The following is a 27,741-nucleotide window of genomic DNA, read 5'->3' on the forward strand; positions in this document are numbered from 1 at the left end:
GTTGATTTGAAAGGAATTTTATAGATTGTCGAACCCATATAAATCACTGTTCACGTGCATGTGCACTACAATGCAATTTCTCAATAGGTCCCCCAAATTGGAATTTTAGCTAGCCAAATTCGGGGTTTTTACACAAAAAAAATTATTGAATCATCTTGGATTAATTAAACCTTGGCGCGTGGGACCATGAGCTTTTTTTTAGATCTCAGAGCATTCACTATAATCAGCAAGCGCTCGCCGGTCCGTTCGCCGATTCTCGGGCGCTGGCTGATGCGCTCACCGCCCTTGTAGGCTGGCGATTAGCCAGCGCAATTTTTTTTTTTAATTAAATTTTCGAAACACTATATATACGCGATTTTCACGTCATTTTCATTCGCACCACGTGTTTTAACGAGTTTTCTCTCTCTCGTATTTTGTGTTTAATTCCATAAATGTAGTTGTTTTTTTTAATAGTGCTGATGATGTGGCTAGCCTATTACTTGTCCAGTTGCTTGTCTTAATGACGTGGCAGGAGGAATTTAGTGCTGGATGATATGACAGAAGGAGAAATAGGCTAGTCTATAGCTGACTTATTTACCATGTGGATGCTCTTACTTAGATAATGGTTACTGATTAAATCCTGTATATAATTAGTAAAATATAGTACTAGTAATTAATTAAATTTTAATAACGTACATATACTGTGAATAGTTTTTATTGTGCGAAAGAATACAAACCACAAAGGATACCATCTCATGTTTTCATGGACAACAAAAGTGTAAAACTTAATGTAGAGCTCAACTCCCAAAGTTGAACTCCCAAAGTTGAGTTAGTTAAACAACTTCAATTATGCCATATTTAAAAATATTACTACTATTCACTCTGGATAAGCTACCAAGGTGGAATCAGTGTAATTGTCAGCTTGTATCAAGTCAATCTAATTATTTGTAAATCTAATTGTCGCATATCACTTAGAGCATTTCCGAGAAGGATATATAAAAATGGTATACCATGTAATCTTTTCAAAAAGGAAAATATATCCTTCTAAAAAATAACCAACTACAAAGACAAAAGGGTGCTAAATACTACTCCATATACTAGGGTAAATTATTTTTTTAAAAAAAGAAAAAAATAATACAAGATGCATTATAAAACATAAAAGTATAATACCTTCTTAAATACTTTATCTATTAAAAATGATTTTTCTTAAAAAGAAAATATATATGATAATTATAAGAATTTATCTTTTTATTGATGAAGAGATAAAAATATATTTTAAATAAGAAAAATATAATATATTCTCAAATACTCTTATAAAATAAAAGTAGTACTTAGTATCCAAAAGTATTTTGAAGTTTTAAAGTTTTAACTAAGATATTCCCTTTCATGTACTTACTTACTCGCTTGAGATATGAGATCTTCTCAAAATAAATAGTACTACTAGTAATAATTATTCTTAAGGTTAATAAAATTCATAAATAAAATAATTTCGAGGTAAAAAAGGTGAACCCGAACAATCGAGTGCTATGATTGATTTGGTGTCTCTGCGCAATTGAAAGAGAGATCTACCGATGAGTGCAAAGAATGGTTAATCAGCGAGGGCATCATCACCTTTCATCATCCAGACACAGAAAATCTCGATTCTTTTCAATCACTTTGTACGTCATCCTCATTTTTGCCCTCTCAATCTTCACTTTCATGCTCTACAGCAAGGATGTGTTGGAAGAAGAAGACGAAAATAACATGCCGCTTCTTAGAGTTGAGAAGCCCTCAATTAATAAGGTCTGCCACTTTTATTTGTTCTTTGTTAGTGGTATGAATCAGGAGGAGTGGATTCGTTCCGATCTTCTCTCTTTGTCATTAATGATTGTACTAATTAGGCAGTATAAAACTCTCTAGGTCATGAGATTTATAGTTGAAGCTAAAGTGCATTGGATTTACTTCTCCCTGATAATTGTTTGAAACTTGTGATTTGCATTTTCTCATATACTGCTTTGTTTAATAACAAGCTGATGTGCCTTTGATTACAGATTTACAGTTCCTGGAAAATGACTCATAATACGAAAGTGGGGAAGTTGGTTGTGTGTGTGTATGAGAGAGTTAGAGGAGGAATTGTATTTATGCATAGCACTTGTTGCTAAATCGAAATAATCCAACAATTTTTTGTCCGAATCTTGTTATTTTGACTTTTTTCACAAATCTACAAAACTTGTTTTAGAGACATCCCAACATTGTTTGAGAGCTTGCAAAAAAAAAAATAAAAAAAAATACTAATGTGTAATACTTAAATTGGTAGACTTATTTGAAATCATGTGATCTCGTTCAGCTCCTAGTTTCTCCGTATATTAGTTAAATCAAATTTCAAAATTTCAGAATTTCAGGGGTACTATTTTAGTCGAACAACTAAATATTCATTGTCAATTACTGGAAGCTCATTTGTTTGTGAAATCCAGGGTAGACCCCCTAATTGTCTTACTCATTTGGTTGCAAATTTGGTCCATTTATCTGGACTACTGGATTGTTAGCTCATCTCAATCATGTCTCTGTCTCATGTGATATATGAGCACATTCATACTTCATTTAACAGTGGCTAGAAGGAAATAAATTAACTTAGTCAACAGTATGTTAAGCTGTAAGCTTTCTGATTATTGAAATTTATTTTCAGTTTGATCTGATTAGTTATGCCATTGTGAAGCTGAACTCTTCGATTTCTTAATAAAGCTTTGATTCTTATACTCACGCCCAATAAAAATAGACCCCATTGGGTGTGGGCACGAGCTTCAATAAAAAGTGGCCGGAGTATTGTGTGTTGATAATGAGTCTCGTCTTAAAGGTAGTGTTAGTAATTACTAAAAAATATATTGTGAGTGAAGAAAGTGGGTGTAAAAAGGGTCTCACCTTATAGGTAGTTACTATAAATGAAAAGGGCCTTTTTCTGATGGACGAATTGAAATGGAAAAAATGCCTATTTTTGTGGATGGAGTGTAAAAAAACATCTTTGTTTGACCCATGTGAACCTCCTCTAAAGCGCTATACATTAACAGTATACGGAAATCTCATGCTATAACATGGCATACGTAAGCCGAATACTAAAATTAGAAATAAGATTTTGTTGCGTTGAGATGTTAGTTTCACAAAAATTTGAATGCATTAAAAGTTCAGACACAACATTCTGAAGTCTTTTATACCACAAAATGATCCACATATATGGTCATATTCTGCAGTTATTAGATGGTCAACTTTGGCAAACTCCTTCAAGTCTTGGTTTGCGGCAGTGTGTCAAGCCAACAAGTAAATATAGAGGTAATTATCACTTGTCTAATTTACATTTTATCTAACCAATAGCCGTTATCATCATTTGTCTTTCTTGCTCAATAATTACCCGTAAAAATATCTGATTTGCTGTTTCCTATGGCTACCTGGGCTAATGAACATGATTCATATTTATTGTCTTTACTGTTATGTGAGTTTGCTGCTGTTCCCCCCATATATGTCCCTTGTTTTTGCTCCCACCTTCTTCCTGTTTCTGACACTCTCTAATTTGCATACTCAGCTACTCCTGCCTCGGAGCACTATATGACTGTAAAAACTAATGGAGGACTAAATCAAATGCGCACTGGGGTGAGGATTTTGTTTGTTGTCTCCTTAGTTTTTTTGGCATACCTGTCTTTTATAAGTAGCTCCATTTTTGGAGACCCTTTTGCTGTCTCTTTCATAGTGGTCATATCTCATGAGCCTTCTAAGTTTTGATTTCTGCTGGTATTTTCCATAGCTCCAGCTTTAGCTTCATTTATGCCAGAATTATTTTCTTTTTCCATAAATGAAGCTAGCTGTTGGCATTTGATACTCTGGTTCCTTATGATAGGAGTTTCAATCTGTATTTTACAAACAATCTTAATGAACTGCAAATTGATAATCAGACTGATTGTGGATGGGTACTTTTTGTTTAGTTTTTATATCCCAACCATGCAATTCTGTTATCACAAAGATTAACTCCCTCTGTCCCATTAAAAGCGGTGCATTTCTTTTGGGAACAGGATTTAAGAAAATGATGTTTGGTAAGTTAAGTGGAGAGAAAATAAAGTAGGAGAGAGTAAAGATGTTTTTAATAAAAAAGGACATGGGTCAATTTAGGTTGGACACCCTAAAAATGAATACGAGTCAGTTTTAATGGGACGGAGGGAGTGTAAAACTTAATAGCACCTTAACACATGGAATGAAATTATGTTACTCCTCTCCCCCCTTCTGTGTGCAACCAAGAAAGACCAACAGAATCTTGTATCCTATTTCTATCACATGTCATGCTGTCACTTTCTATGCTGGATTGCTAAGTAGGCCAGACAGTTTGATAGTTTACTGGTTATTTTGGATTTGTTTTGTTCATCCTATATATTACTATTATTTTTGAGCAACCACTATGCTGCTATTATGGATAAACTGATTGTTAAAGGTTTGTTTGATGATAATGTCTTGCTTGTAGATAGCTGATATGGTAGCTGTGGCACGCATTATGAATGCTACACTAGTGATTCCTCAACTTGATAAGAGTTCATTCTGGCAGGATAGCAGGTAAATTACTATACATCATTTATTCATGTTACAGATGGACTCCCTTCCTGACATCTCTACTTATTTAATGTCTGTAGTTATCTTTTGCCTCCTCAGTTTTTTGAGTTATTTGGGGATGATCTTTTGTTTGCGGAGCCTTAGTTCCTTTTGTTATTAGTTCCTTTTGTTATTCATATGGTAGAGTTTAGTAATTTAAGATCATTAAAAAAGTTATCTTAGTTGGGTTGCAGAATCTGCATAGGGCAGGATTTCTGACCAGCGCTTAGTGCTTGGGGAAGGTTTGCCTGCAAGTTGTTTCTATCTTCTCTTTTGATATCATTTCCATCTAATTTCAATACAAAATTGATTTGAATTCTCTTTCATCTCAGAATACCCTTTCTGTAGAAAATGTCTTAATGCGTTTACTATGGGAGTTCCAATGTGCACATTTCTTATGTTTGACCTAATGGATTAAGAACTTGGAAATATATTTTTTATGAAACTTAGAATGGAGTCTTAATTTCATACATTTCTATGAGTTATGCTCACGGCCATGGAATTTATTCTACCTTTGGCTTAATTTTTATGTTCTTAATGTACAGTACATTCTCTAATATTTTTGACGAACTCCATTTCATCAAATCCTTGGAAAAGGATGTGAGGATTGTGAAGGAGATTCCTAAAGAATTAGAATCTCTACCTCGAGCTAGGAAACACTTCACCTCATGGGCTGGTTTGGGTTACTATGAGGAAATGACGGTATTATGGAAGGAATATCAGGCAAGCTACTTTCATTTATTTTTCATTCTCTTAAGGGCATCCATACAGAAACATGTGCACTTTGCAATTAGTAGAATGCGATATTGGAACACTTCCAGCCTTCTGTCATATGGAAGGATACTGATATGTCTGGTTATTAAAATGCTTGATTCTATGGTGATGTGTTATTTGTTAGGAAAAGTGAAATTTTCATATGGAAGGATACTGATATGTTCCTGAACAATAGTCTCATTTTGGTACAGCCACAAAAATTAGTCTATTTTCATTTATAGACACTACCCCATATTGTATCACCCTCAATATATAAACTTTTTTGCACTTTTTACTGCATGGCCCACCTCGTTTGTTTTAGTTAGAAACTTAGAAAATGTAGAGGCTGCTGCAACTTTAATTACTCTGTAAAACCTGTAACAAGAAACGTCGATCAACCTATATCTTCTTTTCTACAGGTAATTCATGTCGCAAAATCAGATTCTAGACTTGCAAACAATGATCTGCCCCTTGACATTCAGAGATTGAGATGCCGTGCTCTGTATCACGCTCTTCGTTTTTCTCCATCTATTGAAAGTCTAGGAAAGGTAAAATTCATAATCTTGGCTTTCCTATGTCATACTAACCTTTTATATGCACTTAGAGGATGCAATTATCTTTAAGAAGTATTTCATCCTTCTAAGTGAAAATATCAACTCGCTTCCACTTAAGTTATCAGTCTAGAGTGTCAAAATTCATTATAGGTCTGCTAGATGCCAATAAATCTATATTGAAAAACATGAAGTCAATCTTGAGATTTTGTGTTTCTGCTGTTGCATTTAAGAGGTCTTGTATGGGAATTCACTTTATATTAGGGTCTGAGCATAAATCACGGTGACACAACAGAAGCTTGTGGAGCGGCTACGATCACGTGCTCAAAGATACATTGCCCTTCATCTGAGATATGAGAAAGATATGCTGTCTTTTACTGGATGTACTTATGGTCTTACTGTTGCAGAATCAGAGGAGCTCAGAATAATGAGGTGAAAGCCTTTCAAATTTATCATGCATGCTGATGTTGCCTTTTAAAATTCTCCTAAAGAATGCAAATAGGGTTTCATTAATTATGGTTGTGACACATTGCAGCTCCCAAGTCCTAATCACTCAAGTTTACTTTATATTAGGGGGTATTGGCTATGGAAAGGTTCAACCAACTATTTTATGTATGTAGCTATTTGATCAATGCCCCCACCAGTTGGTCACCTGCTGAGAATTAGACTGAAAATTTTCAATAATTACAATGGATAGGAAGTATGAAAGCAATGAATATGCATTAAGATTTATGTCCTCCCCCCCCCCCCAAAATACCTCCCCCACCATGTGATTTTTATAATCAAGTTAGCTTGGTAGCATTTTTCATTGGCTAGTCTGAATTCTGAATGTACTACTGCGTAATGCATAGAAGCTGAATGTACTATTCTTGGACTACCCTAGAGTAATGAATCCTTGAAGCTTGATCTCAGTTTATTTATGCTACATTTTTGCTAAACATTGCAATAAAAACCTCCAGAATTAGAAGCATGTGTTTTCCCATAAATAATGTGGTTCGTGTCCAAGTAACTGATTAAGTTTTTTCAGTCTTTTCTGAAAATTGAGAGCACTGAAATTATCTGTTTTTAAGCTTATCTCTTCCTGCAATTCTTCTTTGTTTCCTTCGCTTATGTGAGGATTTCGTTTGCTATATTGCCTTCACTAGAGAGAAAACAAGTCACTGGAAAGTGAAGAACATTGACCCCACAGAACAGAGAGAGGCTGGTCTCTGCCCTTTAACTCCGAAGGAGGTCGGGATATTTCTCAAAGCTCTTGGTTATCCTCCGTCTACCTTAATATATCTTGCTGCTGGAGAAATTTATGGTGGTGACACACACCTTTCGGAGCTCACTTCCCGATTTCCTAACATAGTTTCCAAAGTTAGTTGAGTTCATATTTTGGATTGATGTTACTCAAAACTATAAAGAACAATAAGCAAGTCAAGCTATTTCTGCAGCCTGGCTAAGTTTTTCCCCTTGTACAGGAAATGCTTTCTAGCACAGAAGAACTAAAGGATTTTTCAAATCATGCATCTGCAGCCTTAGATTACATAGTCTCCATAGAAAGTGACATTTTCATTCCTTCCTACTCGGGTAACATGGCAAGAGCTGTTGAAGGTCATCGCAGATTCTTAGGACATCGCAAAACAATCACACCGGACAGGTAATGTCTGCTACTAATTCTCACTTCTTTAATTACTTGATGATTCAGGCAGTTATCTTACATGTAGGAGGCTATCTTTCCACTGGAAAACTTAGATAGCTAGGCAACCAGGAAACAATAATAATTCAAGTTCGTACATACTTTCTCCGCCCCATAGAATAATCCTAAAGTTCCTTTTTGGATGTTCACAGAAGAATATGTGTATACCATTTCTGGGCACTACCCCACAATGGATCACTCTCATTATATCAACTTATTTTACGATCACTCCCATTATATCAACTTATTTTACATATCCTACCGCATGTGGCCCATGACTTCTACAGTTAATTATTATTAATACTACTACTAATGTGGGTCCTTTTCTCCACTTGCAATACACTCACCTAAAATTATTGAACCCCGTTCCATGAGATCCTATGACTAGGTCTACAGGACGGATGGAGCACAAACTTTATGACTATGCCCTATGCTCCTCATGCTGGTATTTCAATACTGCCAGTTTACTGATTTGGGTTTATTAGTTGAAGGTTGGAGTTACCAATGTCTTTGTACAGTTGGAATATATTAGTTGCATGAAACATACCAAGCAGCCAAGCAAATAGATGTGGTTAAAAGAGTACATGTTCATTTTTAGTGAGCAATTGGGTGTTTATGCTCATCTCTTCTGAACTTTTAGAAGTATATAGACTGCAGAGATACCGTTAGTTTATAGTATATTATTTGTAAAAATATTTTGCTGAAATAAAGTCATAGCAACTACTGCATATAGCAAGAGTAAATAGTAAAAGAAGTTCACAACGGCAAGAAGTGTGGAATTTCCCATACAACCAATAGTGAGAGTAACATTCATTTACAAAGGTAATATGCAGGAAAAGCCTAGTTCAATTATTTGATAAAATGGAGGCTGGAGAGCTTGAAGAGTCATCGCTATCCCTGCCTGTGCTGCAGCTGCATAGAAAAAGGTAATAGTAGTTTTGTCAACCAATCGGTCATACTAATGAGAAAATTGGAGATTGACAGGTGTTTTTTTTTGCATTTGCTGATTGCAGGTTTGGTGGACCTCGGAGGAGAGGAAGTGGCCCTCCTGGAATCAAGGGCAGGGTACGACTGCGCTTGGAGGAATCCTTCTACCAAAACCCATTACCAGAATGCATATGCAACTCATGAGGTCAAGAGAGGTTACAAGAAATTGGGACAAAATTGGCACTCATCCTCTTCTGATTGTTGGCGCCCTTCCTTCATTCGAAATCTGTGCATTCCATGTATCAGATGTAGCAATCAGTTGTACCGTTGATGAATCACAGAGTTTGTTTCCCAATTTGGAAATGATTTTGGAAATTTCCTCTAAATTATTTGAAGTCGGTAGTTTTACTCCAAAATAAACACTGAACATCACAAGTATAGTTACGGAGTATGGATCCAAATCCAATTGATTTTACCTTCGTTTCCAATTACTGTTGCTTCTTTAACTTAGAAATTTTCCTTAATAATTGCAACGATTAAATTATAAACATATCCATTGGTAAATATGTGATCCCAAGAACCCTCTAGCAATGGCCTCAACTTTTGGCTGACACGTTTAATTATGTGAGTTTAAGTAACATATTTGATTTATTATTCATTATTTGGAAAAAGTAAAATAATTTTATAGGAGTAACTCGTTCTTTCCCATATATGTTAACCGATATATACCTCAACGTAGTGATGCTTAATGAATTTTGTTTATTATTCATTATGGTATATAGGGGCAAATTGATCCTATATATTCCTATATCCGCCAAAACTTTTGAGAGACTTGTAGCTTTCAGTCGACCCACGTAAATCTGCAAAAGTGCAATGAGGATGGCAGCAAGTGCCTGAATTCATGTACGTGGAAGCTCTCCTCCGCCGCCTCAACACCACGTTCCGGCCATGCAAATCCCTCAAATCCTCTATAAATACCGCCTCCTCCATCACCACTTCCTCACCACACACAACAAGAATCAATTGTTACACACGCATATAACATTCACAAACACATACCATACCAATGGCGAAGCTGACAGCTCTGATCCTCTTGATCGTGGCCATCGTGGGCAGCGCTTCCGCGTACAGCTACAGGGGCGACAAGTGCGAGCAGGAAGTTGAGAAGGTGATGCCGATGAGGAGCTGTATGATGTGGGCGGAGAGCAAGATGAGGAGGGGGCCCTTCGCCAACCGCAGATACAAGGAGGAGCACCTCAACGAGTGCTGCGAGGAGCTGAGGCAGGTGAGCTCCGAGTGCAGATGCAAAGCGGTGAAGGAGATGATGTTGGAGATGCCGCAGAGGCATGTGGAGATGCAGAGGATGATGTGCTCTCTCCCCACCAAGTGCCACATGAGCTCCTGCGCCTGCCCACGCTTCGCCTACCACGACTAAACACACACACACTCTTTCTCCATGTCTAATAAATGAGCCATACATTGGTTCTCAGCTGTAGATCTTAGCCCATCGGCTACCATCTCCCTTCCTAATAAATTATTACCACATCATCCATGGGGACTTTTACTTCTTATTGTTCATTGATGGTTTACACTGCATCTCATAGGATATTATCCAAAAATACTCCTATTTAATTATCAAAGCTAAACGCTTACAACAATAACATCGAACCCTAGCTAGCATGCTTCTTCAAAGGGATTATTGGGATTATTGTGCACCTAACACTATTTAAGAGACAGTACACAATAACACAATTATAGCACCTAAACATTTGGTATAACTCAAAGTAACTGAAAAGCTTATTTATATATTTGGATCATTTCAACTTAAAATCTTTCTTTCATTTTTTTTTTAATTTGAGCCTCCATAATTTAATAATTTATGACTCACTTTTCAACTATACGTCGGTCCATCAATTTGAATAATATTCACAATTTATCGCTTTTATGTTAAATAACAAATGCAACTTGAACTTTTTTTATTTTCATACTTCTAGCTATGGGAATTATCCAATTTTAAATAATTAAAGGATCCATCTTATTGTCGATAGCAATTTGAGTGCATCTCCATCAAATAAAGACATCATTTAAACCATACAACATGTTTAATTATTGTACTCCCATTGTGGACCACATAATATCAAGAAATTAAACAAGTACTATACGATATTTGAGTGCAATAGATGAACCACCATATATATTAATTATAGTGAGTGGTGGCACAAAAGAAAATTTACACCACATACAACCTTCAAATTTATACAAATTTAACTATACGTCAACAACTTGTAAAATTTTATTGCCTTTCTCACTTGTTATATATTCGCCTTTTGTTAATAATTACGTATTTCAGAGATCAAAGAAGGACGTGGAGTGATTTTAATCCTTTGCACACTAAAGTAATACACAAGTCAACTTTATTTGGAATCAAGATTTTGCGGCCGATCCGATTAGAGAATATAAAATAGTTTTTTAAATAATTTATGAATATAGATTATAGGTGTGTGTCTGTCTGTATATTGTAACGTAGTACAAATTAAAACAATTCTAGATACAAACGGATTCTAAATATATCTTCAGCTAGACTACCTTCAAAATTAAAATAAGAATACTGTATCTCTAGACTCTATACATATAAATATCAAAATTTGTAAGAATAGAAAAAATATAATACTGTATAATGTATTCATTACTACTCTTAAATTTAAATTAAATTAATATATAAAAAAGATATAATAGAACAAATTCAAAATTTATAGCTTTCTTATAATAAGGAGTAGTATATAACTGGAAAAACTTTCCACATGACATATCGCAGATTTCGACACGGACAGTGTGCGTGGCCAGTTTCCACACGAGCCATGTGGATTGTTATGGACACATATCGCAGATTTCTACACCGACCATGTAGTTTGTGGCGACGAGCCACACGGTTCGTATGGTTTGCACTTTTTTACACTTCGACCTTTGTCCATTTTACCTCAAACTATGATCTATACAAATAAAATAACACAAAAATAGTAGTCTATAAAACACTATAAAAGTGCAATATAAACTAAGAGAGATGCTGTAGTTTAGGAAATAAAAAAGAGTAAATTGATTTCTAGTTACTTACGTCGGGTAATGTTTGGGGAATAGATATTTCATCATCACTTCCAAAAAAGAGGTGACATAAAATCTGTTTTTCACTACAAGACTACAACTGAAAAAGATTCCATTTAGTAGCATTGCATTTGGTTTCATTACATGAATAAGACCCTCCACTTATACGAAGTTTAATCCAAACATTTTGACACAACCTAGCAATTCTCTATTTGTGCTAATTCATTTTTATCAAGACAAACTCAAAACTACCAAATTTATTCAACTCTATTATCAAGAAAAGAAAAGAATAAATGAATAAACTCCTCAAGGAATTCCTGTCATAACAAAGGCAACAAACAGAGCTCAATCATAAGCAAACAACAATTTCGAGTAGATCACTAAATATATGGTAAGAGAAAAGACAGCAAATATATGCTGCCAGAATAGCACCGCCGCCGCCTCCTTTGCGGCGTATCCCCTCAAACTCCCCACCGCCCCCAACAAGATGGCACTCGGCGTCGTGTACTGCAGCAACACCACCAACTTATACATCTCATCTCCCGCCACAAAAATCTTCAATCCATCTCCCAAACTAACCACCCCGATCCCGACCAACGGAAGCACCAGTAGTCTAGCCACGACAATCCCGACCGTTGTCCGAGTCCCGAGCCTCGACTCGTTAGGCCCCTCCGCGAGCATTCCCCCGAGGACGAGCATCACCGACGGAACCATCGCCTCCGACATCATGGCGAGGCTGTCGGTGATGAACGCCAACGGAGCGTCGCTGCCGTAAATAAACGGTTTCAGCGACGGAACCATACCGACGAAAAGCGCCAAAACCGTCGCAAATATTGGGGGTTGGAGAATGTGACGGAATGGGGTTCGATTAGCTACGAATTTGATTTTCGTCACTAATTTCGGCTCCGCCAGACACGTGATCGATTTTGGACTACTACAGCTCGCCTCGGCATCCTCCTCGTCCTCCGCAAAAACCGTCGCGATGAGCGGCGTTTTGCAGTGCTCCGTTGCTATTTCGTCCACCCCCGGCCACTCGGCCTCTACGAGGAGTGGTCTGCTGAGATTATTCGTCATCGGCAGATCCTCCTCGATCTCGTCTCCGACTCCCACCTCCTGGTGGTGGGAGTCGGAGACAGGCTCCATCATGTGGTACACGAGTGTGTAGACGAGGAGCACGGCCACCCACTGCGCGAAGCAGACGTAGGCCGTGCCCGTGTTCTCACACTCGGGGCCATAAGGAGTGTCGGCCCCGTGGCACACGGATGCCACGATGGCGAGGGGGAGGTTGCCGGTGTTGCCGAACGCCGTCATGATGACGGTGAGCCGGAAGAACTCCGGCGGAGGGCGGCAGACTGCGGCCACCACGAGGCCTAAAAGGCAGCCGGCGGCGGTGCTGATGATGACATTGAGCGGAATGAACCACCAGCGGATGAAATTGTGGAGAGTGATGGTCTCGCCGAGATTGATGAAGATCAAGCAAGGCAGAAACAGCATGAAAACGAGCCTGCTGAGAAGCTGAAACGCTGCTTTTGGAATCAGCTGCGATTTGGGGTGGGCTAGAATTAATCCGAAGAGGGTGAGAGTGATGAGCTTTAGCAGCGGAATAACGGATTGAATTACATTTACTATCTCCATTGATTTTATTAGCAATCATTTCTCATCAATTGGAGTGAAGTTGGTTATAAAAAGGATAAAATGGAGTAGAAAACTATGTTAATTTCTGATTCGTCAATTCATATTGTATTCGCAATGTACTACTAACAAGTACTAGTAGTATCTAACATGTCATCGATTGATGAAATTGAGCGCCGCGTGGAGTTTTCATAATCAACTACCTATATAATAATAATCAAAATTATATACGAAAAGCCTATTATAAAATTATACTAATATTTTAATCATTTTGGACTGAAGATCAAATAATAGAGGAGAGGTATGAGCGGTCAAAAAGATCATCATATATATAGAGAAACACTGTTGATACTTGCGCACGTCAGCATGTGTACATGTAGTGGCATATCTTTCTGGAAATAGCATATTAGAATATACTACTCCGTAACTGTTTGTCTTTGTCGAAACGTAATGAATTTTAGCTAAACTAACCTTTCGTTGTTCACTTGTCACTCTCAGCATTTCTGATTTTCGTTGATTATTTATTTTTTACTCTAGTTTACTTTTGTGAACAATCATCATTATTGATCATTTAAATATAGCATTGCATTAATCACGAGTGTATGTATGTAGACGTAGTGGGGTTAACCATTTGAAAATCCGGATCCTGATTTAGTAATTCTTTATTATGAAGAAAAGATTATGCACGTTTGACGTAACCGTGTGGTGGTGCATAAGTTTTTTTAAGTGCAAGGAAAACAGACAATTTCGCTGAAAACAACTGACAGTAGAAATCCCTCCGTACGATTTTATCACTTAAATTTCCGTATTATTTCCTGACACAAAATACCGAAAATCATTTTTTTAAACCATAAACTATCGATTTACTATATTAGAGCATCCGCAATGGTCGGCTAGCGACCGGCTAGCCGATTCGTCGCGCTAGCCGATAGGCTAGCCGAACCATTGCAATCGGCGAGGACGAAATCGGCGAGCGGATCGGCGTGGGCTGGCCGATCGCTCGTCGCTGGCCGAAGCGCTGGCCGATCGGCTAGCCGCCATTGTGGCGGCCCGATCGGCCAACGATCGGCCAACGCTATTTTTTAATTTTTTTTTTAATTCTTTTTTTAATTTTTTTTAAATTCTTTTTTTTAATTTTTTTTATTCTTTTTTTTATTTTTGAAAAATTATATAAACGCGATTTTCTCTATCTCTAAATTTCTGTACAAGAGCAACATCTAGCGATGGACAACAACAACTAGCCCAATACAAAATTAAGACCTAAAACAAAAACATGTCATACCGGATTCAAGGCATACTAACATTTTTTTATGTATTTTTTTAATAAATTAGTGAGGAGTAGAGTGGGGCGGTGGCTCGTGTGTGGAAGCCCGGATTTTTTTTCCCGTATATGTCTCGTAAATTTAATTCGGTAATTTAATCGTGATTTTAATTCCGTAAATGTAGTATATTTTGAATTATTTTTATTACGGCTGGCCTATGGCTAGCCTATGGCTGGCCTAAATCTGATGTGGCACGTGGATTTTTTAGTGTTGCTGACGTGGCAGGGGAGAGAATGGCTAGCTTATTGCTGGCCTATGGCTGACCTAAGCACCATTGCGGATGCTCTTATACTGGTTTCATATTTCAGTTCCCAAAAAAGACACCGCCATCATATTTTTAAAAAAATATACGTACCAAAATACATAGGTTTGTAGATGCGACAACAGGCCACATAAGTTATTTGGAATCAGAAAATAAATGAAGGGTGCAATTGCTAGCATATTGATAGTTCATGATTTAAAAAAAATAAAATAATAAATAATAATAATTCCTGAAAATTCACACTCTGATTGATGGTGCAAGGATAGTTAGTGTTTAAAGAGGTAATTTTCCTAATTTATTTGTCGATTATGTATCCATAAAATATACTCCCTCCATTTTTGGGTGTCCCAACATATTTGAGTCATTTCTATTTATGGTAAAAATTTACTTTACTATCAACTCCATTTACACCACTTTACACTATCTCCTAAAATCTTGTGCCCAAAAGAAAGAACTATAATATCTCGAGACGGAGGGAGTACTACTCATCGTATATAATTTTCAATTAATGACTTATCCCTAAACCCTAACATTGTATCTTCCTATATATATATACTGACTTTTGATCTTTATAATATGGCGTTGTGGTATTATTTTCTCTCCTATTTCTTTCCAATCTAGTGTACAATAATTATATTAGTATATTAACATAAAACATGTTGTACTATTATATAACTCTTATTTCAGTAAAGCCCAAATAAATTACGATGTAAGCCGATGCCTAATTAAGCCCATTTTATCCCAAAAAGCCCATTTGATTTGGATGATAACTAAGATTTGTTTTTTATAATTTCTACATTTTGGTGATGGCAGAGAAAGAAGGCGAGGAGAAGAGCAACAATAGTAGAGACACCGCCCTGTCTACCGGAGCCGCCACCGCTGCTATGGGCTGATTCTTTCACCTTCATCACCAGTTCGGGTCACTTTCCGCAATGCATTACTCGCCTTTGACGAATTCTTTTATGCCTGCCGAATGCCGATTGCTGGCTGTAGTTTAGAGAAATTGCTCTGCCTCACTGTGTTTCATAAACGATATGTGATTTGAAATTATACATGCCATATAATGTGTATAAACTCAATCGGCACTATCGCCAGTCTTGTTGTGAATCCTGTTAAGTTTTCCATGAACAATTTGACTGATTTTCTAGGGGAGTACCAAATTGTCTGAATTTTTCTGCTAGCCTGATAGCATCAGAAGGTGCTTTTTTTTGGAAAAAGTATCTCCGAGTCCTTTAATGGAATTCTTCTTCCTTGGATCGATCCAACTGTTTTAGGGGAAAAAAAGTATTGATTGTGTAGTACACTAGTGTTAGATGGTGTTAGGCCTATTGATGGTAGAGTGACTGCATTTGGATAAGGAAGCTACGTTTCGTTATGAATGACAAAGTTGAATTATTTGCCAAATAGTTTATGCCGTTTGTTCTGCTACTCAGGAATGAGCTGCTTTAATCGGATGCTTGAATACCTTGGATATATAAAATTACAGTTAATGCCAAAGGTAACAGCAGAAAAAGTTTGTCTCTAGATGATGCTGAATTTTAGTAAACAATGTTTTGTATTGCGAATTCTGTTGTTGTTGATCTTAACGAAACTGAAAGTTACTTTCTGGAATCATGTAATGATTTTGGTTCAGTAACTTTGACCTTTTCTTCACACAACAGGAAGTTAGATTATGGCAAAGCCATGAATGGTTGAAGCTTACCATCGGTCGATTCCAACCACGTCAGAATCATCTGCGTTGAATAACGTATATTTGGTCAGACATTGCGCTACAAAATATATAGAATGACTGGGATGAACCATTCGAGTGAACCGAGCACTGCACCCCAAGCTGATCAGTGGTACAACATAACCCTAGGCTCCTCATTCCACGATCACAATCCCTCAAAATTCTGCACCTTTCGCTGTAAGTATTGCTACTAGTACTATTCTTCTTTCATTCTCTTCACATGGATGCTTAATTTTCTTAAATTTTTAATGTTCTAAAATTGCCTAGTAACTTGTGGTAAACTTCTTGTCTCTTCTCTAGTTCTCTTCGGTTTGAACTCTGAAGGGATTTTTCTTTCTATTCACTGTCTAATTCTGGTAATGGAAACAAATTATAGGTGCATATGGTCATTTGTATTCTCTTTCTTTACATTCAAGAGTTATGATTGCTTGAACTATCCTGCAATAAAATGTGTTTTCTGAGAGTTCAATGCTTGAAGCTATGCACCTGATTTGGATTGTCTCATCCTTCTTTGTCAGATGAGTTCAAGCCAGCATCAATCGATAAGAATCAGCGGGGCACCCTGCATAAGAACAAGGATAATAAGGTCTCCGTGGAGTTTCAGAATATACAACCTGGGAAGCCTAAGGTAACCTTCGAGGGCACTAGTGAAGATTGCAAGGATAATGATGCTGTTCTTTTCTTTGATGGAGAGTCATTTAGATTGGAGCGGGTGCACCGCGCTGTGAAACGATTGAGGCATAATCGGAAGATGGGTGAATATGCAGGGCCAGGGCCAGGGCCAGGGGTTGCATCAGTTGGAGTGGCTGATGCAAGTTCACCACTGATTGCAAGAGGGATTAAGCATCAGCCTTTGAACAAGGACCCATATCCTGCTCTGCCTGTAAGTTCTTTATATTCAACTGCATTGATGTCTTCTCGATCTTTTTAGAGAGTCAAAGTTTCAATTAAGCTTTATTTATAAAATGGCTTTCTCTTAAGAAATTGGCTGATTGTTGCACACATAATAGCTCCAAAAATGATTCACTTTGTCTGATTTTGTAGCTATTAATGTAATATGATATTATGTTGTGGTTCAGGGGTTTATTTATTACTTAGTAGTACTAAACATGACCTGCACATTTTCTGAACCTTTATGTGCATGATTGGTTTTTATCCATATTCAGATTATTTATACACATAAAACTTGTATACAGATTGTATAGCAAGTATGTTGATTTGGTGTGATATCTTGTATTGTATAGCAAATATCTTGAATTGTGTGATATCTTGTGTCATGCCATTGGACTAAGTAACTAAACTTTTCCTCATCCCATAAACTTTTGCAGGTTGAAGTTGAACGAATTGAGATTGGAAACTTCAAATGCTCGGGTATGTATGCTAATCCATAAACATCAACAACATATGCACTACACATGAATTTGACTTTCCTCCCTCATTAACCGTAGGCATTTCCACTTAGTAAGACTCATGGCTAAAGTTTGTCATAGGGGAAAAGAACTTACAATGAGAAATGGTGAAATATGTGTTCTTTATCTGTGAAAGAAGAAAAAATATTGATAATGATAGTGATACGTATCTTAGGCTTTTTATACTTCTTTCTAGTTTCACCTCGTTTGAAGTATAGAATTCAGCTTTGCATGCCTGTTTCTGACCTATTTCTTTTTTCGGGTATGAGAGGGAAGCTCGAATAAGGGGTAAGGGGAGAGAGGGTAGTGAAGTCGATTTGTTTCTTTGGTTTGTTTAGAAAGAAATCATTATAAAATTCATATTAGAATTTGTTGATAGCATTTGGGGGTAGTTGGTTGTCTTGGTTACGTTGGGTCAACTGAATATATAGCAAATACAAGTTGATTTGCATCAAATATAATTTTTTGTTTGTCCTTGTGGGTGGGATGCCTTGCATAGTGCCAGTATTCGAGTCATACGTAAGATATTGGCGAACTAATTTTTCTTCAAATCAGATGCAAAACCTAGACCGGAAAAGGCTGTTCAAATCCATGTAGCACAGCCAGATTCATCAAACCTGTCACCGGAGTTGAAGATTGATGACCAAGATGAAGAAGATCTTGATATAATGAATGTGGATGAAGATGATGGTAACGCAGGAGCTGATGGAGGCACTATCGAAGTAAAAGAGCTTGATTTTGACATCATACCACATCAAACTGATACGGATGAGGATATTGTTGATATTGATATAAGCGATGACGGAGGTGATAAGGAACCAAATGCTGCAGAAGCACTCGGAGCACAGGTCAATGCAGAAGCAAGAGAAGGCCAGACTTCGAGCTCCAGTAGCAGTAGTGGGAGTGATAGCAGCGGCAGTGGCAGCGGAAGCGGCAGCAGGAGTAGCAGCGACAGCGAGAGTAGCGATGCTGATTCGGTTACCTCCATTTGAACAACCCATAAATTAGAATGCCTCTTCATATTGGTATTTCTGTATACAGATAAACATTTTATTCTTTTGCTCCAAATTAATGGAGTACTGTAGTAATTTTAAATTAGTTTTTTTTTTTTTTTAATGAACCAGCTGTACTAGTTAGTTTAGTGGGTTCGCATAACAAATAGATTGGTTTAAGATAGTACTAATATCATGTATTAGAGTTAAGGTTAGGGTTAGACTGGCATAAGTTTGAGGCAGTTTACCAATAAAGTTTGAATCAGTTTTACTTATTTATCGATGTTATTGAATTTCAATAATATATAACTGAAATTATCTAAACAACAATTTTCAGTTGGGACTGAAAAAAATTAACTCTATATAGGGTCACAGAAATAGCTAATAAGATTCTACTTTGTAAACAACATTAGAACAGGAAAACAGCTTAACGATGAAGTGAAAAAAGATTAACGACATCATATGTCGAAAAAATTATTAAAAACATATGATGCATTATTAATTATATTTCTTAGCTTCGTTAAAGTAGGCCCCTAAATAGTTTTAGATTTACACGAATTTATTCGTAATAAGGTTTAATTTAATTAGTTAGATTTACACGAATTTATTCGTAATAAGGATTAATTTAATTAGTATGATTGGGAAAATGAATATAGAATTTTACAGATGCCTTAATTATTCGATAGCCTGATACGAAAACATATCTCTAATTGCATCTGCCATATTTATAAATACATGCTTAACAATAGTGTACAATTCCAAAAAGAAAAGAAGAGAAAAAAAGTGAGTATATTATATTTTTAAATATAAGTATTTGCTAAATTCTAATAGAAGGCCCAAATGCTAAAAAAATTAAAAGGCCCATTTTCTCAGAAATGGCCACAAAATAAGAAAAAATGATGCAGTGATGCAAGTAAAAAAAGAGGAGCAAAAAAGGGAAAAGAAACAAAAAAGGAAATAGTGGAGACGAGAAACCGCCGTGCCGACGGAGCAGGTGGAGCTTCCGTTGCCGTCGCCCATGAGGTCTTGATCCTCGGTACGCGCTGATTCCTTATTGCTCAAAACCCGATTACGGTTTCTTTGCAGATTGCATGCGTTGCATTTCGCAATTTCTTAGGTCTATTGATCGCAGTTTGCACTTCTGTTAAAATGTTGGATTTCATTTTCCGAAAATTATTGCGTCATATGAATTCATTTTGTGCAATCTAGGCGGAGTGATTTTACCATTAATTGTGTGCGAAACCTGCAATTTGCCTCATAAGAACTGGCTCTTATCAAAAAGGAGGTTGAGTTTTGATCCTTTTTTTTATTGTGTCAAGAGAAGAGATGCTTGGGTTTGACTACACCAGTACTCAGTTAATAGCTCAATAGTAGTATCACGTGTGAGATGATGTTAGGATTCTCTGCTTGTCTGATTCCTGAGTAACCCTTGCGTCCTAGAATAGCTGAAGTTAGACTGATGGTCAGGTAGTTTCTTCTGCTGTGTGTTGTGTACATAAACCAAGTGGACCTAGTTGGTTTCTGGCCATGTTGATAGATAACTGTTGTCTATACTCGATATGGAATTTTTTTCATAAAATTTAACAGATGCCATATTTTGGATGATAGTTTCTAGGTTTTTTAGATATGAAGTGGATTTTTTGTTGCGGAGGAAACTTGTTTGTGAATGGCATGAAATGTGTCCTTTTATCAGTTTTTGGTTCAGAATGTCAAGTGCTGCTATGTTTTTTTTTGTTCTTTCAGTCTTTCTTTATTTGGAAATGAATTGCTGTCATGGATTTAGTAATAGTTCTATAAGTTTCACTAGTTATTCATTCAAGTGTGAGTTAAATGATGGTGAAGGTGCTATTCTAAATTATGGTTCCATGTGAAGAAGATATGATGGTGCTCATGACTAATGAACAAGAGCATAGTGAGTCGGAAATCAGTCGACCAAAGAAGAAGAAGAAGCAAGATGGAACATCACGCCCTGCATGTTCTTGGGTGCATTTTAGGTACTACATTCAATTAATGGTTTCCCGCAAACTTTTGTTTCCCATATAGAAATCCATATAGCTGATTCCTGCCATTTTTCACTTAGCCGTGAATTTATTAAGGAGTACACTGCATCCCATCCAGAATCCTCGGGCTTGAAAGTGGTATGTCTATGTTGTTATAGTGTTGATACAACATTATCTGCTCACAAGATTGGGTTTGAATGGGGATAAAAGAAGTGTACTTATGGTCAATCTCTTTTAGGCCACAAAAGCTGCCTCAGATGCTTGGAAATTGATGAGTCCAGAAGAGAAGTCAAAATACACTAATCGTGCCCGTGAAGTATGGGATAAATACTTGAGCACTACCCCGGCACGTATTCCCAAGCCAAGAAGACAAGTATTCACAAGTTTTCCAAAATTTATGTTCAGATGTTTATGTAACATTGGATCTTCATAATATTTACCTAAATGGTGACCCTTGTGCTGCAGACCAAACTTGTTACCAGATGCTCTCCTGGCCGGCTATTAAATGTGTTGCAACAGCTCACACCTGACCAAAAAGCTGCTGTAAAGAGCATGGGATTTGGTAGTATCCTCAACCTCCGATGCCGAACTCTGCGACGCAGCCTGTGTCTTTGGTTATTGGAGAAGTTTAATACTGTCCGGCGCAGCTTGGAAATATGTGGCGAGCGCATACCTTTAACTCCTCGAGATGTTGAATTGGTGATGGGATTGGCCTCGAGTGGGAAGGATGTGGTTAACTCCGGACCTGATGAGCTGATTGCTGAATTGCGCAAGAAGTACAATGCTTCAAATCGTGGGATTTCTGTCCGACTCCTGGAAGAAAGGTTGGCGGTCCCAGAAGCTGGGGAGGATTTTAAGAGGTCTTTTCTCCTTTATGTGTTAGGCACTCTAATATGCCCCACGGCAAGGCTGGATGTTAGTCCTTCGTTTCTCCATTTTCTCACAAACATGGACACTGTTCACCAATATAACTGGGGGAAATTTTTACTTGATCGGCTAGTTAGAGAAGTAGCTCGCTATCGTCAAGGGAAACAACGTGCGGTTGGCGGCTGTCTTCTGTTTCTCCAGGTGAGACTCGATAAATCTTTTCATTTTTGAATACATTACTTTTTGTTTCCAACCATTTGGTTCTTTTGCAGCTTTTTTATTACGAGAGTGTTGCTGTTGGAGAACCGTTTGAACTATCTCCTGCTCTATTTCCATGCCTATCTTCTTGGGGTGAAGAAGAAATTAGTGAAAGAGAAAAGCAAGAGAGAGAACTTGGTGGTTACGGATGTGGAGAGGTATGCTTTATGTAACCCATATGCATTTATTGTAATAGTGTCAAATCTGGTTTAAAATGTTTTCTTGTAGGTGGTTTGCAAGGAAAGAGGACTTGGGATGGGAATGCTGGGATATAGGACCCAATTAGACAGCAGTAATTTAGGAGTAATGGCACCAGATGCTGAAAATTATTCTCTACTTGAGCAGGTTGGCTATCAGGTAATCATTCTGAAGATGAAATTCATCTTTTACTGTATTGATTCTTCTTGTGATTATTCATGTGTTTCAAATTTACCCATTAATTTTGTTGCTTGTCTAACTATGAGAAGGACATGTTGTTCGTGCTTCTTTGGTTCACTCTTCTATTGTTGTCCTGGTGGCTGGTGCTGCTTCCAGCACTTTCTGATCCCATAAGAACTACAATTATCTGGTCCACCTAAGTCTGTAATTGCATTATTTTCACAAAGTAAATGACATATGGAAATTTTCAGTTGTACCCTTTTGCTCCCTTCGTCCCAAGGTAGATGACCCCTTCCTTGGGCGGCATGAGATTTTATGCAACTCTCTCTCTCTCACTTTCTTTGTTTCATCTTTTTCTTGATTCCTTTTTATGTTCTGCTTGGCAAATGCTACCTTATTCTCAAGCTTTTCATTGGCTTACAACTCCTTTCTTAGAGTTCTTTATTATATCCAACTTGATTATGTGTAAATTTGCAACTGATTCATTGAGTTCATGTACAGGCTGGAGAAGATCAAGTTAATGGGGGCATGATCACTATAGAGGTAAATGATGATTCAGATATTTTTTCTCTCTCTCTCTTATTATTTCACACGACCAGATATTAATGGTGATTTTTCATTGGTTTTGCTGTTGGTTGAAAATTATTTTCTTGCCAACAGTTCACAATATCTGATAAATGCTTTAACCTTAAAGTTCCCTTTTAGTTTACCCTAAGGTCTCTTTACACTGACCTTCCTAAGAATATTTTATTATACCATTCTCTTCTGTAGACACATCTTAATCATCGTTGGAAATACTTTCTGTATGTTGAATAATGTCATGGAATGAACAGGGGTTTACTGCTCTGTTATTTCAGGAAAATATGCCTATAAATGGTGATGAAGGCAACACCGTGTGCGTGGATATTGAAATTGACGATCCAGTCAGAGCACCCTGCCGAAATGCTCAGTATGGTTGTGCAGAAATTGTCGATTACAACAAGAGAAGAGAGCACGAAGAAGTCTGCATCAGTTCACCGTGTGCTTGCCCCCTTCAGAAGTGCCATTTTGTTGGCTCGTCTGCACAATTGTCAGAACATTTTAGTAGTAAGCACTGGGACTCAGGAAGACGGTTCCAGTATAACTGCCCTTTACCAGTCACCTTAAACAAGAATGAAACATTCCTCGTGCTTCAAGCCGAGAAAGATGGCATTCTTTTCCTTCTGAATAAAGGAACGGAGAGTATTGGGCATACGGTGATGATAACTTGCATAAGCCCGAGCTCATTGAAGGAGCAGTATCTGTATGATATTGTATCTGAAAGAGGAAATAGTTGTCTCAGACTGAAGTCATACACAAACAATTTTCCGGGTAGGGTTGAAGGATCACCACCTGTGGATTTTCTCTTGGTTCCTTTCGGTTTTTTAAACGCAACTGGCCAGCTAGACCTAGAAATGTGTATATGGAACTCAACTGATATAGGAGCTGATTGACCTTCATTAATCTCTCTCTCAAAATGTATCTAGTTTTTTTATGTTGTAATATTTGTTTCTTCTCTTGTAGATGTAGTTCAATTTTTACCAGGCCAATGGTATTCTAAGTAATTAGTTCCAATGGTATTCTAAAATTATTTTCATTTTTTGGTTTTTGAGTAAAAAATACTTATTTTTAGATTTACACTAAAATAAAATCAATTTTTTTTTAAAATTTTGTGAGTGAAAAAACATAATATACATTAATGTTCTTTTAAGGGGATGATTGGGGATGCTCAACTTACAACAACTAATAAATTAATTAATTATTCAAAATCTATGTATATCTGTACATTTGTGAATGCGCAAATACACCGGACACAAAAAAAATCAATAAATTAACACCAAAGAAATAATACTACTACTAATTAATAGTACTACAACATAAAATCAACAGCAGAACTATCATATTCTTCTTGGCTTTTGCGAATTGCGATAATGTAACGACCTGCGGTAACCTCATCTTTGTGCCCTCTATCATATTCTTTATCATTAATAATATTACCTGCGGTTCATTACATTATAATAATGAGAGTACCTTTTATTCTGGCAATAAATTTTATACTCCAAATAGTAGAAGCAGACTTTATTGTACACCAATAATTTTGGGGCAGAAGATCCTATCCAATGTACTGTAAGTTGACAATTGAAAAATAAAATTTTCACGGTCATAAACCTATTGAAAGATACTAGATAGATATGGATGACTATATTTGTTAATTTTTTATAGTATGTCGATCAATGGGAATGTTCATTTAAGAGCAATGTTTCAATTTGATTAGCAAGACAGCCATATACACGCACTAATCAATTAGGAATGAAAAGGAAGGAAGATAAAAAGAAGAAAAGAACCAAACAAAAGTAGTACTCCGTTGCGGACAGAATCAAGGAACAAGAACAATTATTGGGGCATTTTGCAATATATATCAATATAAAACTGGTCCGCACCCATTGAAAGCTAACACTTATACACTTTTCAAATATACAAATATTTCCTAATTAGCCTATCACCATCAACAAATAATAGAACACAGAAGGTATTTTTCACCTCAGATCGTGAATATTGAACAGAAATGAGAAATTTAATATATCAATTTGCCAATCATTTCAATTTTAAAATTTCTAAGTATTTTTGGTCCATGCCCAAGTGGAATTTTTTTATTCATAACTATTCTTGTTAGATTTTATTTTCAGAAAGTGGAACATGGTTATTTATTAGACTTAATTTAGTTGTTTGAACTAGAAGAATATAATGAACAAACGAAGACGATGAAGCACAACTTAACTAATTGATACGACATTTTTCATTCAATTAATAGGTTGAAGGTTCGAGTTAATACGATCAGGGATAGATGAAAAATATTGTTGATCTTCTTGAGAAATAAAATTTAAAAAAATAAAGAATAAATTAGAATATTAATTTTCTCAGAAGTTTCATATGAATTAAGTTTTGTTAATTACTCCCTCCGTCACACTCAAGATGACCACATTCTTGAGTGGCACGGGATTTTAGGAAGTGTTGTTAGGTAGAATAAGGTAGAGAGAAAAAAGGTAGTTGAATATTTTAACGAGAGATGAGGTTGTTTCCAAAATTGGAAAGTGATCATCTTGATTGAGATAAACAAAAAAGTAGAGATACCATCTTGAGTGGGACAGAGAGAGTAGTTTGGTAAAACCTCATCTTTTTACATGTGACCAATTATAAGAAAAATATTTATTCACTTGACACTCTCCATATCTTTTTTCCACAAAATGTGGTACAAAACAAAACCTCCTTTCCCCTTATAAGGCTTCAAAACATAACTTTTTTGACAAAGAGAGACCTTTATACTATTTAAAAATTAACAATTACACCTTATCTTCCTATATATTCCCACTTTATATATATTGAGGTCTATATAATAGAATAAACACAATATGATCTCTTCTTCATTGACTTGTGGTGAGAAGTAGTAAAATATGGGTGCTCTCAACTATCTCTTGAAGTTGTGCACTTCCACCACAACCAGAAACAAAAGGAAATCAATGCAGGTACCTCTTAATCATCATCATCCACATTGCTACCTCCTTTGCTTCTACACACACAATTATTCAAAAATGTGTTTCTTCATAATTTCTTATGCATGGACTTGTGTTGCAGACGGTTGAGATCAGAGTGAAAATGGACTGTGATGGATGTGAGAGAAGAGTAAAGAATGCCATCAAACACATCAAAGGTTCACAATCTTAATTTATCTCCTTTTTTTCCCATTAATTCCTCCAAACCCTTTTCTCTTCCTAGTATGGTAATTCTTTCTACAACTAAATTCTTTATCAAATTGTGATAGTTCCAAAAATGTAGCACAGCTTCAACTTAAAAATTTGTCATACTACTTGTGATTTTCATTTGATTTTGCTAGCAAGCCCGAATTCGACCAAATTTTATGTTCATGCAATCTTCATAACGACTTGATCATTGATATAGCAGGAGTGAAATCCATCGACATAAACCGAAAGCTAAGCCGTGTGACAGTGAATGGCTATGTTGATCCCAACAAAGTTTTGAAGAGAGTGAATAACACAGGAAAGAAAGCTGAATTCTGGCCTTTTATTCCATACAACTTTGTTCAGAACCCTCATGTCGCTCAAGTTTACGACAAAAAGGCACCAGCTGGCTTCGTACGGAACGTTCAGGGTGCCACCGCTCCTGTGCCTAATGCAACTGAAGAAGCCATGACATATCTCTTCAGTGAAGACAACCCTAATGCTTGCTCTATAATGTAATTAATTATTATATTTTTCATTAGTTATTATATAGAGGTGTTCCTCTGCCTTGTGGTATGAGGGTTTTTCCTCTTTTGGAAAGAGGCTATTTTGACTTTTAAACGTAAGATGATGAGCGAGAATAATAAGTATTTGAGGCATATATGAAATGAAACCAAGTTCTATGTTTATGGCTTAGTTGACAGTTTCACTTTGTTGTTTTCTTGGTTGTTTATTTTTTTTTTCCTTTTTTATTTTTTGCTTCTTTTGTTGGGAGAGGGAACAACTTTTAGGTATAGTTGAATTAGCTTTTGAGGCTACTTGTTGCACACACTTAAGGTGGATTCCTTTGTTAAATTTTACTACTTGGCAGTGGATTTCCTGTACTTAATTTTAACGATTCCTTTCGAGTTATAAATGAAAATAGTCTTACTTTCAAAATCTCAAAAAGGAAAAGTAAGAACAAAAAGAACGATCTTTTAAAAAGTTGGAAAATGTAGCCAAGACGCCTACATATTTACGTTGGAATTTTGAGCCGAAAAATGTAGACCAAGACTATATTTGCAACTTTCAAAAGGTCAAGTTTTTCTTTTCCAGATTTTTTATGGAATTCTACCTTTTAGCTTGTTTTTTTTCCCACTGTTTCAGTGTTATATCCTTTTAATTATCAGTCGATTATATTACATCAATTAAGCAACAAGTCAGGTTAGTATTAATATTAGCCTGAATTGCAAAATTTGATCAAATCAATAGTTCAGTAATGAACATGTAGGTTTTACTAATGTATTAAAAAAATATATATATTATTGAAACTTCTAAAATTTACATGCAAATAGCTAGAGAAAGTATTCGGATTTTGATTCTGAAATTTTCTCAATCTGAACTGAACCAACCTGAAATATCGAAATAACTAAATCCAAACTATAAAATTTGTTTCAAATAGAAATGTCAGAAATTGCATAAAAATTTACCTACAATATATAACCAATTTTCTAATTAGAAAAAGATTAGGGTTCTCATATGAGCACACCTATTCATCTTCAC

At 36.4% G+C, this 27,741-nt stretch overlaps 5 protein-coding genes and 1 pseudogene across 12 annotated transcripts; 5 read left to right on the plus strand and 1 right to left on the minus strand.

The window, feature by feature from the left end:
* Positions 1-1,472: 1,472 nt before the first annotated feature.
* Positions 1,473-8,971, plus strand: LOC125214995 (O-fucosyltransferase 38-like). 2 transcript variants are annotated; one of them, XR_007175196.2, is made up of 11 exons: positions 1,473-1,761; positions 3,204-3,282; positions 3,533-3,600; positions 4,460-4,548; positions 5,130-5,307; positions 5,757-5,885; positions 6,184-6,320; positions 7,034-7,247; positions 7,352-7,530; positions 8,392-8,495; positions 8,583-8,638. XR_007175196.2 is itself a non-coding variant. In XM_048116260.2 (11 exons), exons 1-11 carry the CDS (start codon positions 1,564-1,566, stop codon positions 8,698-8,700), a joined length of 1,482 nt encoding a protein of 493 aa, XP_047972217.1. In that variant the 5' UTR covers positions 1,474-1,563; the 3' UTR covers positions 8,701-8,971. The 2 variants fall into 2 exon arrangements, 1 of the variants encoding a protein (XP_047972217.1); XM_048116260.2 differs by having other exon boundaries at positions 1,474-1,761; positions 8,403-8,495; positions 8,583-8,971.
* Positions 8,972-9,477: 506 nt separating this feature from the next.
* Positions 9,478-10,060, plus strand: LOC125212547 (2S sulfur-rich seed storage protein 1-like). Its single transcript, XM_048112750.2, has one exon. It carries the CDS (start codon positions 9,563-9,565, stop codon positions 9,929-9,931), a length of 369 nt encoding a protein of 122 aa, XP_047968707.1. The 5' UTR covers positions 9,478-9,562; the 3' UTR covers positions 9,932-10,060.
* Positions 10,061-11,885: 1,825 nt separating this feature from the next.
* LOC125212060 (protein PIN-LIKES 2 pseudogene) lies at positions 11,886-13,321 on the minus strand (annotated as a pseudogene).
* A 2,288-nt stretch (positions 13,322-15,609) lies between these two features.
* On the plus strand, positions 15,610-19,216 carry LOC125212400 (RNA polymerase II transcription elongation factor). Of its 4 annotated transcripts, none has more exons than XM_048112565.2 (6): positions 15,616-15,730; positions 16,245-16,309; positions 16,473-16,717; positions 17,059-17,423; positions 17,869-17,911; positions 18,505-19,216. In XM_048112565.2, exons 3-6 carry the CDS (start codon positions 16,597-16,599, stop codon positions 18,939-18,941), a joined length of 966 nt encoding a protein of 321 aa, XP_047968522.1. In that variant the 5' UTR covers positions 15,616-15,730; positions 16,245-16,309; positions 16,473-16,596; the 3' UTR covers positions 18,942-19,216. The 4 variants fall into 4 exon arrangements, with proteins under 4 accessions (XP_088923513.1, XP_047968522.1, XP_047968523.1 ...); XM_048112566.2 differs by having other exon boundaries at positions 15,616-15,724; XM_089067387.1 differs by lacking the exon at positions 16,245-16,309 and having other exon boundaries at positions 15,610-15,730.
* Positions 19,217-19,820: 604 nt separating this feature from the next.
* Positions 19,821-24,037, plus strand: LOC125214829 (uncharacterized). Of its 3 annotated transcripts, none has more exons than XM_089066309.1 (9): positions 19,821-19,977; positions 20,818-20,935; positions 21,022-21,079; positions 21,180-21,314; positions 21,407-22,009; positions 22,081-22,224; positions 22,295-22,423; positions 22,946-22,987; positions 23,302-24,037. In XM_089066309.1, the coding sequence occupies exons 2-9, from the start codon at positions 20,820-20,822 to the stop codon at positions 23,914-23,916; spliced, it is 1,842 nt and encodes a 613-aa protein (XP_088922435.1). In that variant the 5' UTR covers positions 19,821-19,977; positions 20,818-20,819; the 3' UTR covers positions 23,917-24,037. The 3 variants fall into 3 exon arrangements, with proteins under 3 accessions (XP_088922435.1, XP_088922434.1, XP_047971955.1); XM_089066308.1 differs by having other exon boundaries at positions 19,827-19,977; positions 20,784-20,935; XM_048115998.2 differs by having other exon boundaries at positions 19,831-19,977; positions 20,815-20,935.
* A 1,838-nt stretch (positions 24,038-25,875) lies between these two features.
* On the plus strand, positions 25,876-26,895 carry LOC125214830 (heavy metal-associated isoprenylated plant protein 21-like). Of its 2 annotated transcripts, none has more exons than XM_048116000.2 (3): positions 25,876-25,986; positions 26,096-26,171; positions 26,420-26,895. In XM_048116000.2, the coding sequence occupies exons 1-3, from the start codon at positions 25,915-25,917 to the stop codon at positions 26,716-26,718; spliced, it is 447 nt and encodes a 148-aa protein (XP_047971957.1). In that variant the 5' UTR covers positions 25,876-25,914; the 3' UTR covers positions 26,719-26,895. The 2 variants fall into 2 exon arrangements, with proteins under 2 accessions (XP_047971957.1, XP_047971958.1); XM_048116001.2 differs by having other exon boundaries at positions 26,423-26,895.
* Positions 26,896-27,741: the final 846 nt, after the last annotated feature.

The sequence above is a fragment of the Salvia hispanica genome, chromosome 3 (assembly GCF_029641045.1).
Source record: "Salvia hispanica isolate PSC_SH4W2 chromosome 3, Shi_PSC_v1, whole genome shotgun sequence".
Classification (NCBI taxonomy): domain Eukaryota; kingdom Viridiplantae; phylum Streptophyta; class Magnoliopsida; order Lamiales; family Lamiaceae; genus Salvia; species Salvia hispanica.